The sequence below is a fragment of the Phodopus roborovskii genome, unplaced genomic scaffold (genome assembly GCF_943737965.1).
Source record: "Phodopus roborovskii unplaced genomic scaffold, PHOROB, whole genome shotgun sequence".
In the NCBI taxonomy this organism is placed as follows: domain Eukaryota; kingdom Metazoa; phylum Chordata; class Mammalia; order Rodentia; family Cricetidae; genus Phodopus; species Phodopus roborovskii.
The window spans coordinates 34620321-34632736 of record NW_026126540.1 but is presented as its reverse complement, the minus strand read 5'-3'; the positions used below and the strand labels follow the sequence as shown (position 1 = coordinate 34632736).

General features: G+C 38.4%; 2 protein-coding genes across 4 annotated transcripts in view; both read right to left on the bottom strand.

Moving 5' to 3' along the window:
* Phtf1 (putative homeodomain transcription factor 1) overlaps window positions 1-7355 on the bottom strand; it is a 41697-nt gene extending 34342 nt beyond the window's left edge. For 2 of the 3 annotated variants that reach the window (XM_051198767.1, XM_051198769.1), the window contains exons 1-3: window positions 7058-7355; window positions 6714-6788; window positions 6056-6112 (exon numbers count right to left, since the gene is read on the bottom strand). In XM_051198767.1, the coding sequence (XP_051054724.1) occupies window positions 6056-6112; window positions 6714-6758 (102 nt within the window). In that variant the 5' untranslated portion in view covers window positions 6759-6788; window positions 7058-7355. The remainder of the gene's footprint in view (window positions 1-6055; window positions 6113-6713; window positions 6789-7057) is intronic. The other variant, XM_051198768.1, reaches the window with a different exon arrangement.
* A 1904-nt stretch (window positions 7356-9259) lies between these two features.
* Rsbn1 (round spermatid basic protein 1) overlaps window positions 9260-12416 on the bottom strand; it is a 48145-nt gene continuing 44988 nt past the window's right edge. The window contains exon 8 of the mRNA XM_051198766.1: window positions 9260-11304. The gene's annotated coding sequence lies outside the window, so the exon portion shown is untranslated. The remainder of the gene's footprint in view (window positions 11305-12416) is intronic.

The following is a 12416-nucleotide window of genomic DNA, read 5'->3' as shown; positions in this document are numbered from 1 at the left end:
TTTCAGGACAAGACTCAACAGAGCTTAGTGGAGGCACTCAACCTGTCATCTTTAATGAGGAGATTCATCTCACCCTTCAGCACTAAGAATAAAACACAACAAACACAGTTGAATTAGCCTCTGAACTTCACTAGCCTCTCTTTTGTAGAGATAAAGTTAGTTCACTTTCAAATAGTAGTTTTTGTTCTTGTTAATATTATCTAGAAAAAAATTTCAAAACAAAGAAAATATTCATTAGAATGTTTTGTTCATTTTAGCAAAAAGGATGTTAATTAGCAGTAACAGGAAATATTCTTGGTTAGTCTTATTTTGAAAGAATAAATTGATCTTTATCGATAAAATAGTATCAAACATATTTAATATAGTCTCAAAGCACTGGAGAACAACCCATATTGTAAAGTATATGTAAATATTTTGTGTACTACATATTTTCTCCTACCATTGGTATAATTTTTAAAAACTGTTTTACTGAGATATAATTTATATACTACTAAGTTCATCCACTTGAAATGTACAGCTTTAGTAAATTCTCAAGTTATACAATCATAATTATACTTAGGACTTACACTATAACTATCACCCCAAAACTTCCTTTCAGCCCATGCATTAATTGAAGTTTCACTACTTTAATGTAAAGTTTGGACAGCTTTATAAAGAAGGAGGGTTATTATCTGTGTACACTTGGGAGGAACAATGTCTGGGGCCCACAACTAAAGACAGCCTTCTTGTTGGTAACCTCAAAGCAGCAGATTGTCACATGGAAAGAAAGAGGTATGTATATTCAAGTAGGACTCTCCCTGTTCTGATCTAGTAAAAACCCAAAGACTCCACCTGCAAAAGCCACAGTAAGATCACCTTTACACTTTCTAATACCTCACTGTCACCTTTCCAGTGATCCTGTCCACATTTCTCTGTCCCTAAGGTGTTACCTTATGGCCTCAATCTTGGTTCCTTTCCATCACTTTCAGCCATTTCAGGGCTTTGAAGACCTTGCAGGCCACACTCTTAGAGCCTCTGCAGAAGTGGCTAGGCCAGGCACTGTTTCTCAGCCACCCTCTGCGGATCTCAGTCATGGAGCCAATCCCAGCACCACAGCAAAGGTACAGCTATGGAAGCAGCTAGTGTATAGAACCAGTTCTCACCACAGGGATCAAGCTCTTAATGTTTGGCCAGTTTGACTGTGTGCAGCCATTAAGGGACTTTCAGCTTCCTGAACTTTTTGAGGAAGTCTGCCAGAGCGCTGACAAACTTCTGCTTGTTAATGTCGTTTATAGTAACTCCAAGCAGCACACCACTCCCAATCTGCCAGCTAGAGAAACGGGAATTACAGGGTTTCATGGGCACATGAGTCAGACATCTAGTTTAATTTCTTATAATTAAATCTATAATCAATTTTTTGTTACATACAGAAAGAATACAAGATCGTTCTGTTTCAGCACTGAAAAGGCCAACATTTCCTCACTGGATGTTTTTAGCTTCAGCTGTCAACTTGACACAGCCTAGGGCCATCTGAGGAAGTCTCAAATGAGAAATCAGCCAGTGATCTGTGGCCTTGTCTGTATTAATTGATGACTAATATAGGAGAGCCCAGCCTACTGCAGGTTGCACCATTCCTAGGCAGGTTGCACTGGAGCTTATTAACAGAACTAGGTGTGCATGAGCCTGTGAGCAAGGCAATAAGCAGAAAGCAGTGTTCCTTACAGCTCCTGCCTTGTGTTCCTGTCCTGACTTTCCTCAGTGATGATCTGAAAGTATAATCCCAAATAAACTTTTTCTCCCCATGTTGCCTTTGCTACGTGTTTTTACCACAACAGAGAGAAAAATAGGATGGCCATCTTTGTTAAAATTGTATTTATAGCAAAGCATCATTAGCTTACATCTGCCCCATCATTGGCAAGAAGATTGTGAATTCAAAGTCAGCTGAAACTACTTAGAGAGCCCGGTGTCTGCCCGGGGTTACATAATAAGATTCTGTCTCAAAAGGTGAAAATAATTCTATTAATGTGGTAAGGAGGGGCTGAAGAGAGAGCTTGGTGGTTAGGAACACATACAGCTCTCAAAGAGGACCCAATTTCCAACACCCACATAGTGGCCCACAACCATCTCTAATTCCAGTTCCAAGGGATCCAATGCCTACCTATCTTCTGACTTTCGTGGACACTAGGCAAACATTTGTACACATACATATATGGGGGCAAAACACCCATACACATAAAAAAATAAATCTAAAAATGTTTTAATTAGACAGAGGTAAGGATTTAGTTCTAGATTTTTCTTTTCTATTCCATCAATTTATCATGCAAATACTATTTCTCTATTTTGTTTACTATAGTTCCATACTAAATTTTAAGATCAAGTGATATAAGCTTTCCAACTCTGACTTTTTAAAATTTATTTGCAACCCATACTAATTTCAGAGCTAGCTTATTAGTCCCACCGCACCCCAAGACATATTATTAAGTTACCCTGGAATTAATTGACATTTAAACTATACGGAATCTTCTTGATTATGAACGAGTATGTTGCTCTCAAACATCTCTGAAAAACATGTTGTTTTAGCATGCAAGTCTTAAAATTTCTATGCTAAACTCATGACTAAGAATTTTTTATCTTTTGTACTATACTGATTAGAATTATTTAAGATTTACTTATTTCTGTGCATGTGTAAGTTTATGTCATTGTGTACGAACGTGTAGCCAGATGAGAACCGGAAATCCCTCAGAGTTACAGTTAGGCACTGTTTGCTGGACTTGTCATGTGAGTGCTAAGAGTCCTAACTCTAGGTCTTCCTGACTGGACAAAAGGCACACTTAACTGCTGAGTCATCTCTCCAGCCTACTGCCTTTAGTTTTTCTGATACAGGATCTTACTGTCTGCCTGCGCACAAGCTGTCCTTGAATTCATGGCAATCCTTCTGCCTTTGCCCCTCAAATGCTGGGACACTTTCTTAATTTTACTTGCAGACTACTATAGCCAATATATAGAAACTCAAGTGATTTTTGTATACTGACCTTATATTCAAAGACCTTGCCAAACTTACCTATTAGTAATTTTTGTAAGTTCCCCAGAATTTTCTAACTATGTAATTAGGTCAACATGAAAATATAATTTCCATTTCTGCCTTTCAATTCTTTTACTTGCCTTATAGTCCAAGCTAGAATCCATGGTTAGATAAAAATAGGAAAATCTGGTATTCATGGGGTTTGTTTGGTTGGTTGGTTTTTTTGTTTTTTCTTGACTAGGGGGAAAACAGTTTTTATTCCTTAAGGGTGACACTTGCTGTATGCTTTTTTTCCTAGCCTTTAGTGCATTAAGGGACCTACCTTCAACTCTTACTTCATCATTATAATTTTACAAATGCATAGAATTTTGTCAAGTACTTTTACTGTGTCTGTTGAGAAGATCATATAGTTTGGGTCTTTACTCCATGAGTCACAATAATTTATTTTCAAATGTTAAAATCAATGTTACTCACAGAACCTAGGAGACAAAGGCAGGAGAATTAATGAAATGTGAACCCAGGCTCCAGGACAGCCAGGGTAGAGTGAGACCCTATCTTAAAAACCCCTTAGAAAAAAGACATTTCTATATAAACTGTATTTCATCACAGTAGATAGAAGAGACATTTCCATATAAACTGTATTCCATCACAGTAGATAAACCAGTTTGTATATTGCTAAATTGATGGTGTTAATATTTTGTTAAGTATTTTCACTCCTATGTTCACATTTTTTTTTTTTTTTTTTTATTCATGCCATTAACTAGTTTTGATGTCAAGGTAATCCTAACGCTTGGGAGCCTAGGGCAGGAAAACTGCCATGTATTGGACACCAGCCTTTGCTACTTGCACTATATAACAACACCTCATCTCTCCCCCATACCACACACAAATCTTTCTATTCTCTTCAAAACAGTAGTTCTGAGTAAAAATCACTTATGGGTACTACTCCATCTACATGCTGTCAGTACAATCAATCACACTGGGATGCTTGTTTGCTCCTTAAGCCATATACTTCTGTTAGTACTTTTCCCCTTGTTTTCAACAACTACCAAAATGTCCTAAACAGAGAAATTCAGTAAGAGTTTGTCAGAGTTCTTAGCAATTTTTTGATCCAAGTAAGATTAATTCATCTTTTTAATTGTTTTAAATAACAGGTTATTTTATGTTTCAAAAGAGGGTATCAGATTAGATTATCTTATGTGTATGGATGTTTTCTCTGCATGTATGTATATGAACCACGTGAATGAACTCCATGACCACAGGAGTCAAAAGAGGATATCAGATCTCCCTGGAACTAGTTACATGGTTGTGAGCCACCATGTGGGTGCTGGAAACTGAACCCAGGTCCCCTAGAAGGACAGCCCGGTGCTCGTAAGCACTGAGCCATCTCTCCAGTACCCACTTAAAATTTTTAACTATACTTTTATAAATGTACTTTTAAAATTTTTAACATTTTATTTTTATGTGTCTTGCCTGCAAGTATGAATGTGCACCACACACATGCAGTACCCACACAGGCCAAAGAGAGTATCAGAGCCTCTTGGACTGGAGTTACAGACATTTGTGAGCTGCCGTGTGGTACAGGGAATTTAACAGGGTCCTCTGAAAGAGCAGCCAGTGCTCTTAACTGATTGTTCTTTTCTCCAGCCCCCTATAAATGTGGTTTAGAACAGTAAAACAGTATTGTGATCTGATATTTTTTTTTGTTTACCTTTTCAATTTTTATTTTAATTTTTAATTTAGTTTTTTTGTTTGTTTAATCTAACTAAACATCTTTTTTGGAAAAAAAAAAAAAGATTTCTTATTCTGCAGCAGATCAGGAAACCAAAACCCAGGAAAAAAATCACATGGACCTGTGAGGGATCACAAGGTCAGAGGTCACTAAACATTACCTAATTTCCCGGTCTAGCCATTTCTATTATACTACTGATATGGTTTAGCAGCTCACAGAAGAAGAATTAGGCAAGATTTAGACAGTTACAAAATGAAATTTGGGGATTCATTTGAACCTCATCTTTCATTAATATAAGGGAGGGCTGTGAAGTTAATTGTGTACCAAGTTCAAACATCTTTTTAAGTGACTGGCCTATGAAGGAATGCACCCTGAGTAACAGTTAAATATATCCCACTAAAGATACCTGAAGTCTAGTCTGGTCTGTGTAACTTACACAAATAGAGCACTATTAGTTGTACTACCCATGTTTTTAAAGTGTTAATAAAGGTCTGCAACAGATTTTTTTCAAGAGAGTACCAAACCAAGAATTTATGAGCACTTTCCAAGGAAGTGAGACCCTAAATCTAGATTTACATTCTTTTCTTCGGGTTTTTCCTCAAGAAAATCAAATTGCAAGTGGCTACCCAGCAATCACTCAGTAATTAATCTGCACCAACACCATTATTTTTCGTTTCCATTTGGTGAATTAGATACTAAAATTTAACCTTCCTCTCTATTACAAATTAACCAACTGCCATTCTGACTTATACAACAGTTCTCTGTTTTTTTTGGTTAACATGAAGAAACCACAGACTGTACTCAGTTCTAAGGGTAAGGTACAAAGACGCTTAAGAACCTGAAAAACTTGAAGGCTTGCCTCTAAACCAGTAATTGAAAAAATGTGGGCCCAAGGCTAGAATACCCAAATAAGACTTTTATTTGGTTTGTACAGCTGGAGATGATTATGATGAGGAGGAGGAAGATGAAGAGAAAGAGAGGAAAAGGACTACTACCCTCTTTTAAAACATGGATGTTTCTTTGTTAAAATTATGTATTCCCCGCTTCTCTCAAAAGTCTGACGATACTAGATCTTAAGATCTAGTCATATGGTAAAAACTGACCAGACATAAGAAACCATATTCCCATTGCCTGGGACATTTGCTACTGAAGACACATATCATCTGTCCTTTATCATTACCCAAGCACTGCTGTTTTTCTTACAAAACTCAAAGAATAAAAGAATGCATACTTGGTGAATAAGTGCATATTAAAAAAAAAAAGTATGATCCACTCTTCTCTTTAAAGCAGTAACAAAACTAGAATCAAAGAAATAAATTTACCTTAATCTGAGTCTGTTCGATTGACTTTTCCCATATCTGCTGGTCATATGCTCCAATCTGAAATAAGGAGCAGGCTATTTAAATGATGCAAAGGCAATCTTTGTATCTAAGTCAAACCTCACAGAGCCATGAATCTATTAAATATGGTTGTCTAGAAAATATATTTCTCACATAATAAATTCACACTTTCAAGGACTGTTTCCAAAAACGATTGGATTTTAAAAGTAAAAAGGCAACACACCGAATATTTTCAATTAATGATCACCTAGAAGATATTTCCACTCCCTAAGAAAAATATCAATAAGAATATCAGAGAGGAATAAGAGGTAAGGGACAGCTCAATCAGATGACAGTAGCAATCTGAGCCATGCAAATAAGAATTTCATTCTTGTCTTTACAAAAAAAATTAATTTGATAATTTGCAAGGCAAAGCATTGCAGTAGTTTGTGTATGCAGCTTGGAGAAAGGTGACTTAACAGCTCACAACCTGGAACCTGAAACTGCATTTATAATGACTTTGCACATCAATTTTTTCAGTTATGTTGAGATATTACATAAGAATACGTGACATTATCAAACTTAAGGAAAGTTAACACTATTCTTTTACTGGAGTTTTTCTGCATTAGTATGGTTTACAAATAAAAATTACTGCTGTTACCTTCTTCTGATACCACGATATGGCATCTCTCTCATTTGAGGCCATCTGTGTCTCCAGTCAGAGAGTGAGATTTCACTAAAAACGAAGGAAATGTCTCAATAAGCCCAGTTGTTGAAGGTTATTGTCCCGTTTGGGGCATGACTTAAAATCCGCTTCTCTCAGCCTCTCCATGAGCTGCTCTTTCCCGGCTGTTTGTCAGGAAGAAAAAGAAGAGGAGGGGGTGGGGGGAATGGGTGCACTGGCAACCAAGAAACCTCTGCACCATCCGGTGCAAGTATTGATGCGCGGACCGCAAGTACCCGAGCTGGCCTCCCGCGCCCTCCGCCTTCCCGCAGCCGGCTCACCTGGTGCCCGCTGCCAGGCAGGCTGCCGGCCGGGCTCCCGCTCCTCAGAGACCCCGGCCGGGCCGGGAGACCGGGGGCGAGGCGGCGAGCCCGGCAGGCCGCATCTTCCCCCAGAGGCCCGGACACCGGCGGGGCCGTTACCATGGAGACCGCGGCGGCCAGCCCAGCCTGAGGCAGCCGGCCGCTCAGCGCCCTGAGGCGCGCAGCCTGAAGCCTCAGACGCCCGACCTAGGCGGTCACCGAACGGGCCATGGTGGAAACCAGGAGCCAACTGGAAAATGATGGGAAGGAAGCGGGTAGGGTGCCTTCTCCTGCCACCTCGGCACCCTCAAGTGCTGAAGGCAAGCAGCCGGCGCCGCGTCGAAGCAGCGGCGCGCGTCGTTCGTGCGGAATTAGCGGCGGCTCGACGAGCTCAGGGTGCGAGCAGCCGCTTCCGCCTTCCGGCTCCGCCCCCGGCCGCCTTCCCGCCGCGTTGGAGGCCCTGAAGCGGAGGCGCCAGCTGTGCCGCCGGTAACCCTAGACGCTTAACGGAAAATCACCTCAGAAACGACCCTCCCAGCACCCATCGACTCCCGGGAGGCTGGTCCCGACATTCCAGCGGTTCCTGTGCCAGTCTGTAGAGTTTAGCATGGTGTCTACTTCATATCCGTGTCCCTCTGGGTGGGCGAGGTCAGACTAGTGGCGGGCACGAGCCCTCCTCACGAGTTCTCCGATCTTGTTGGTGTTTGTGAATTGGCGCGGCCTGGAACGCGGAGCCCGGCTGAGGTTTAGCGATTCCCCGCTGGGCTCTCAGCCGCTCTGGGACTTAGGCTTTCTAAGTCCTAGACACAAGCCTAAGAAAGGATGCACAGGGTTCCGACCACACTGAGACTTCGCCCAAAGCAGAGAAAAAAATAGCTGTAGAGGCTGTTTTTAAATGATTCAAGCAGAGGTCAGGGGAAAGGGCAGTTACACTCTGATGTGAATATTTGAATTTATGCCCAAGGAATTTCTAAGCTGCTCTCCTCTTTTCTGTACATTTTGTGCACCATTAATGGCTTGTTCCCGAGGGCCATTGTCTTCAACTGACTTAAAGCTGTGTCCTTGCCGTCGGCACAAGGCATTAGGTGATGTAAGGCTAATAATAGACTGTCACTTGAGGCTGACTAAGAGACAGTCTCCAACCTATAGGCATTCTTATAAGCCATACAACCGTGTCAAATTAAAGTTTTCCATAATGCAAACCTACTAAAAAGTAACACCAACAGGACTTTTTTTTTTTTCAATTACTTCACCCACACATTGGCATTGATCTCCACTGCTTTTATCCCTTAACTGTTAAGGGGTAAGCTAAAAGCTATGAAGCCCTTCAGTATTGCTGAACGTTATAATTCATGGCAACGACCAATTAATTGGTAAAAAAAGACAAATAAAAAAATTTTAAGGAGACCTAAAACAACACTAATAACAAAAGCATTTGACTTCAATGCCAAACACATAAAACAGGTTTTTCTGAACTGTGGTCAGTAATTTGAGAAATAGAATTAGCGGTTCAGTAGCAAATCGTTTTCCAGGAGCCCCGTTAAAATGTTTCAGTGTTTTATTAGGATGTTGCTGTGTAAGGCAGAACTTTGAACCCAAAACAGCATTCAACCCCCTGCTCCCTGTAATGAACTCCCAGTGATTTTAGGAAATTAAGTCTCACCTGTGTTGTGGAGATAATTACCTACCTACTATGCTATGAGACCCACAGACAAGATAGCCTGAGATGAGATGCCTACTGAGAACTAAGTGCTGTCGGGATAAGCACCTCAACCACAGAGTTCACACAGATCTTAATGAGGAAAAGAACCATATTGTTGTGTTCCATAGTTCATCCACATCTGAAAACTAAACATCTTCATTACTATGCCATGCATCTTCCCAAATACCTACACTGCCAAAAGAAAAGTTTAAGGCAGTTCTAAGCACACGTAAATGATTTTAAACAGCAATACGGATAACTGTCACAGATATGAAAGCTTCATTTTTCTCCAAAAATAGTTGCACCTCAATCTGGATGTTTCTGACCTTTTCTTTAGGAAAGAGAAGTCCAATGTTTTCCTCTAAAGCTTAAAAATAATAGGGCACAGAGAAGGGGGGGTGGCATTAGTACGCTACAAACAGGTTCCAGGGAGGTAATGAAAACTCCCATGTGCCATTCATTTTGTGATAAAACATCAGTAAAGGACAAATCAGACTTTGTTTATTAAAAAAATACTTTACAGGGGAAAAAAAAAAACTATGCATTCCATTGTCCTATTTTACAAAGAAATAGCTTAACAATTTAACACACTTAGACAGCTACAAAAAAGCACTGTGTTAAAAGGATTATTCACACAAATTTAGATTTAAGACTATTCATTAAAAACCTTTTAAAACACTTGTTAATGTCAATAAACAAACTAAGGCCACACAAACGCAAATAGTCCGCCAGGCAAATTATACATTTCATCTATATGCAAAGACCTCTTAGATAAATTAAAGCCACAGGAAAAAAAAAGTCTTAGCTGCCAATCAAAATGAAGTTTAGTCACAGAAAACACTATTACATGAAAATTTACAACATGTGATAGAAGTAGTACATAAGTATTTCTTTAGAGAGAATTGAAAAGTGCTATATTTTAAGAGACCATGGTCTCAACTACATGCACAAGTGGATCCTAGAAAATTTATGAAGATTTTAAAAATGGAAGGCCATAATATTTATGGATACTTGCTTTTATAGCAACAGACTTTCAGGATGAGGATAAGTCCTTTATGCACTTAAGAAAATCACTGGTGGTGTTTATCTCCTCTACTTGCATGACCAGTAAGTACAGCTACAGACTGTCTTGAAAATATGAAACTTAACACAAATGTGAACCTCTGGTATGTGCTACTGAAAGGGTGACACAGACTTATTAGAAAGACACAAACTCAGTAATCCTAATTATCCTCAATAAATACAAATAAATGTTAAAGGCAGATACAGATGAAAATATAATGGGTTAATATTAATGATATAGGATATATTCACTAGGAATATGTTTTCATGGATTTTGGAGTCTTGTTCCTATATTTAACTCTCCTTCTAGACAACATTTATACAGGGAAAAAGCAATAAGCAAAGTTTCTCAAGTCATTAGGTGAGATCTTTATGCCTGTTAAGACTGATACATCTTTTCCTAAAGTTCAGCAAATGATTTAGCTCCTTTCCCCATACAAGAGCTTGTAGTATCAGTGAACTGAAGGTTCAACTGTTTGAGGGGACAGGGCACTTTCTAAAAGTCTCTAAGTAAAAATAATGTATCAGTAAAACTTTTAAGTACTTAATAAACAAGTACAGTTAAACCTAAGAATTCATTTTTCAAGAGTTAAACTTTGGAAGAGGGAACCAATATGGAGGTTGTTATTATTGCTTCATGAATTTGGGACACCTCTCAGAATCATAACCCTAACTCCTAGCCTGTCTTGGTAAGTACAGAATGACCTCTGGGGAAGGGGAAGACTTTTATGCTTTTTAATAGTTACCATAAAATCATATTTGCTGTTAGAAATATTTGTTTATTAGGTCCTTTCCATAAGCATATTTTTAAATATCCCTCTGATCCACAAAGTACTAAAACATATAGCCACATTCTGCAAGTAATCTCAAGGGTTGGCACAACAGATAACATACCAGAAAGGAAGATCAGCTTCAATTTCAGTTACAACTTCACTGCCATCGCTACTTCACATATCAGAGGATGCCAGACTGCTCCATGCCTCACTCCACCAAACCAAATAGTTTAATGATTTAGAAAAGTTGTGATCGTTTGTATCGCTCAACTAGGACAGTTTTGAAAGCAGCAAGAAACAAGACTTCTGCTTTTATATTCATCAGTCTTTAAAGCATGCTATCAAAATCTAATACTCACATAGGACATTCAGAGTTTCCAGATACGTTACTAGCTAAATGTTTCTTTCCATTCTATTGTAATCTAATATACAATGAGACTTCATTAGTACATGATTTTTCAACATTTTTATATTCTTTTAATATATTTATCCTGGAGGTGAGGGTAGACTTTTGTAAAAGGAAAATGGAGATTTGCGTTTGATTGTAGGTCTTTGCAGATCCGCTGGTTCCTGAGTGATTACACACAGTGCTGGCTGTCAGGAGACAGTCTCCTTGTTTATTAGTAATGACCAGCTTAGATGACAGATGGCATCTGCTGGATGGCAAGTGGGAGATGGGGAAATCGGATCTTGGAAGACAAGAAAAACAAAAATAAAACTTTTTGTGTTAACAACTTTTTCTCTTCATGATTATTTTTAAAAGCAAATGTTGCCTGAGAAGAATTTTTCTTTGCACAGCCTGGTAAAGCTCTATGTAATTCTTCTGGACAGAAAAATAAAAATAAGAAATAACCTAAGCCCATTCATTTTATGATAAACCCCTTCTCCACAAAGTAACAACAAAAAATACCCTCAAAGGTCCCTTAAAAACTAGTTTGATAAACTAGAATTTATACACAGGATTTAAAAACACCCCTGTAATAATCACATTACCTTTCATACCATTCTAATTACCTTATTTACAAGGATAACTAAAAGCAACATCACTTCCAATTCATAAATGGTTTACATTGAAGTGTTTCCCTATTTATTTGTCTTCGTCCTTTGTAACAGAGAATACATACATATACATATATATAAGGAGTAATACAGATTCTAACTAATCACTGTAGTATTTGCTGATGGTTACTTTTCTATCGGTTTACACAGTGACCTCTATACTCTGCTAATATGCATTTAACTACACAACAATATTGCACAAAGTAATATTTATATAAGATTTAACCTATTTCAGAATATTTTTAGAGAAAATTCATATTTGATATTTCCAAAGATGCAGCTAAGCTCCATGGTGACAAACATAATAAAGCAGCATCTTCTTTTGCCTATGTTAATGCAGATATTTCAAATCTCACCATCCAGGAAAAAAAAATCAAATTGCACTGTAACCAGGTAGATACAAGAATCTGGTCTTAGGTGTGGGGAGTACTCTTCCTTTAGTAAACAAAAGACCTACTGAGTTATTAACTAAGAGAAAGTAGAATGCATAGCACATGAACATTCCAAATAAGAGAAAGACCACACTACTTACATGAAAGAGGCCTGTTAAAAAAAAAAAAAAAAAAAAAAAAAAAGGCCTATAATGAAAACAAAATAAATATCCAGACCTTAAGATTCAGTCCACCTGAAACTTTAGGATGGAAGTCTAATGCCTGTTACTAGAAAATAGCAACATGAACTAACAATGAACAAACCCAGGTATTTACCAGATAAAATTGTGAAGTGTTTCAAAAATAGATGC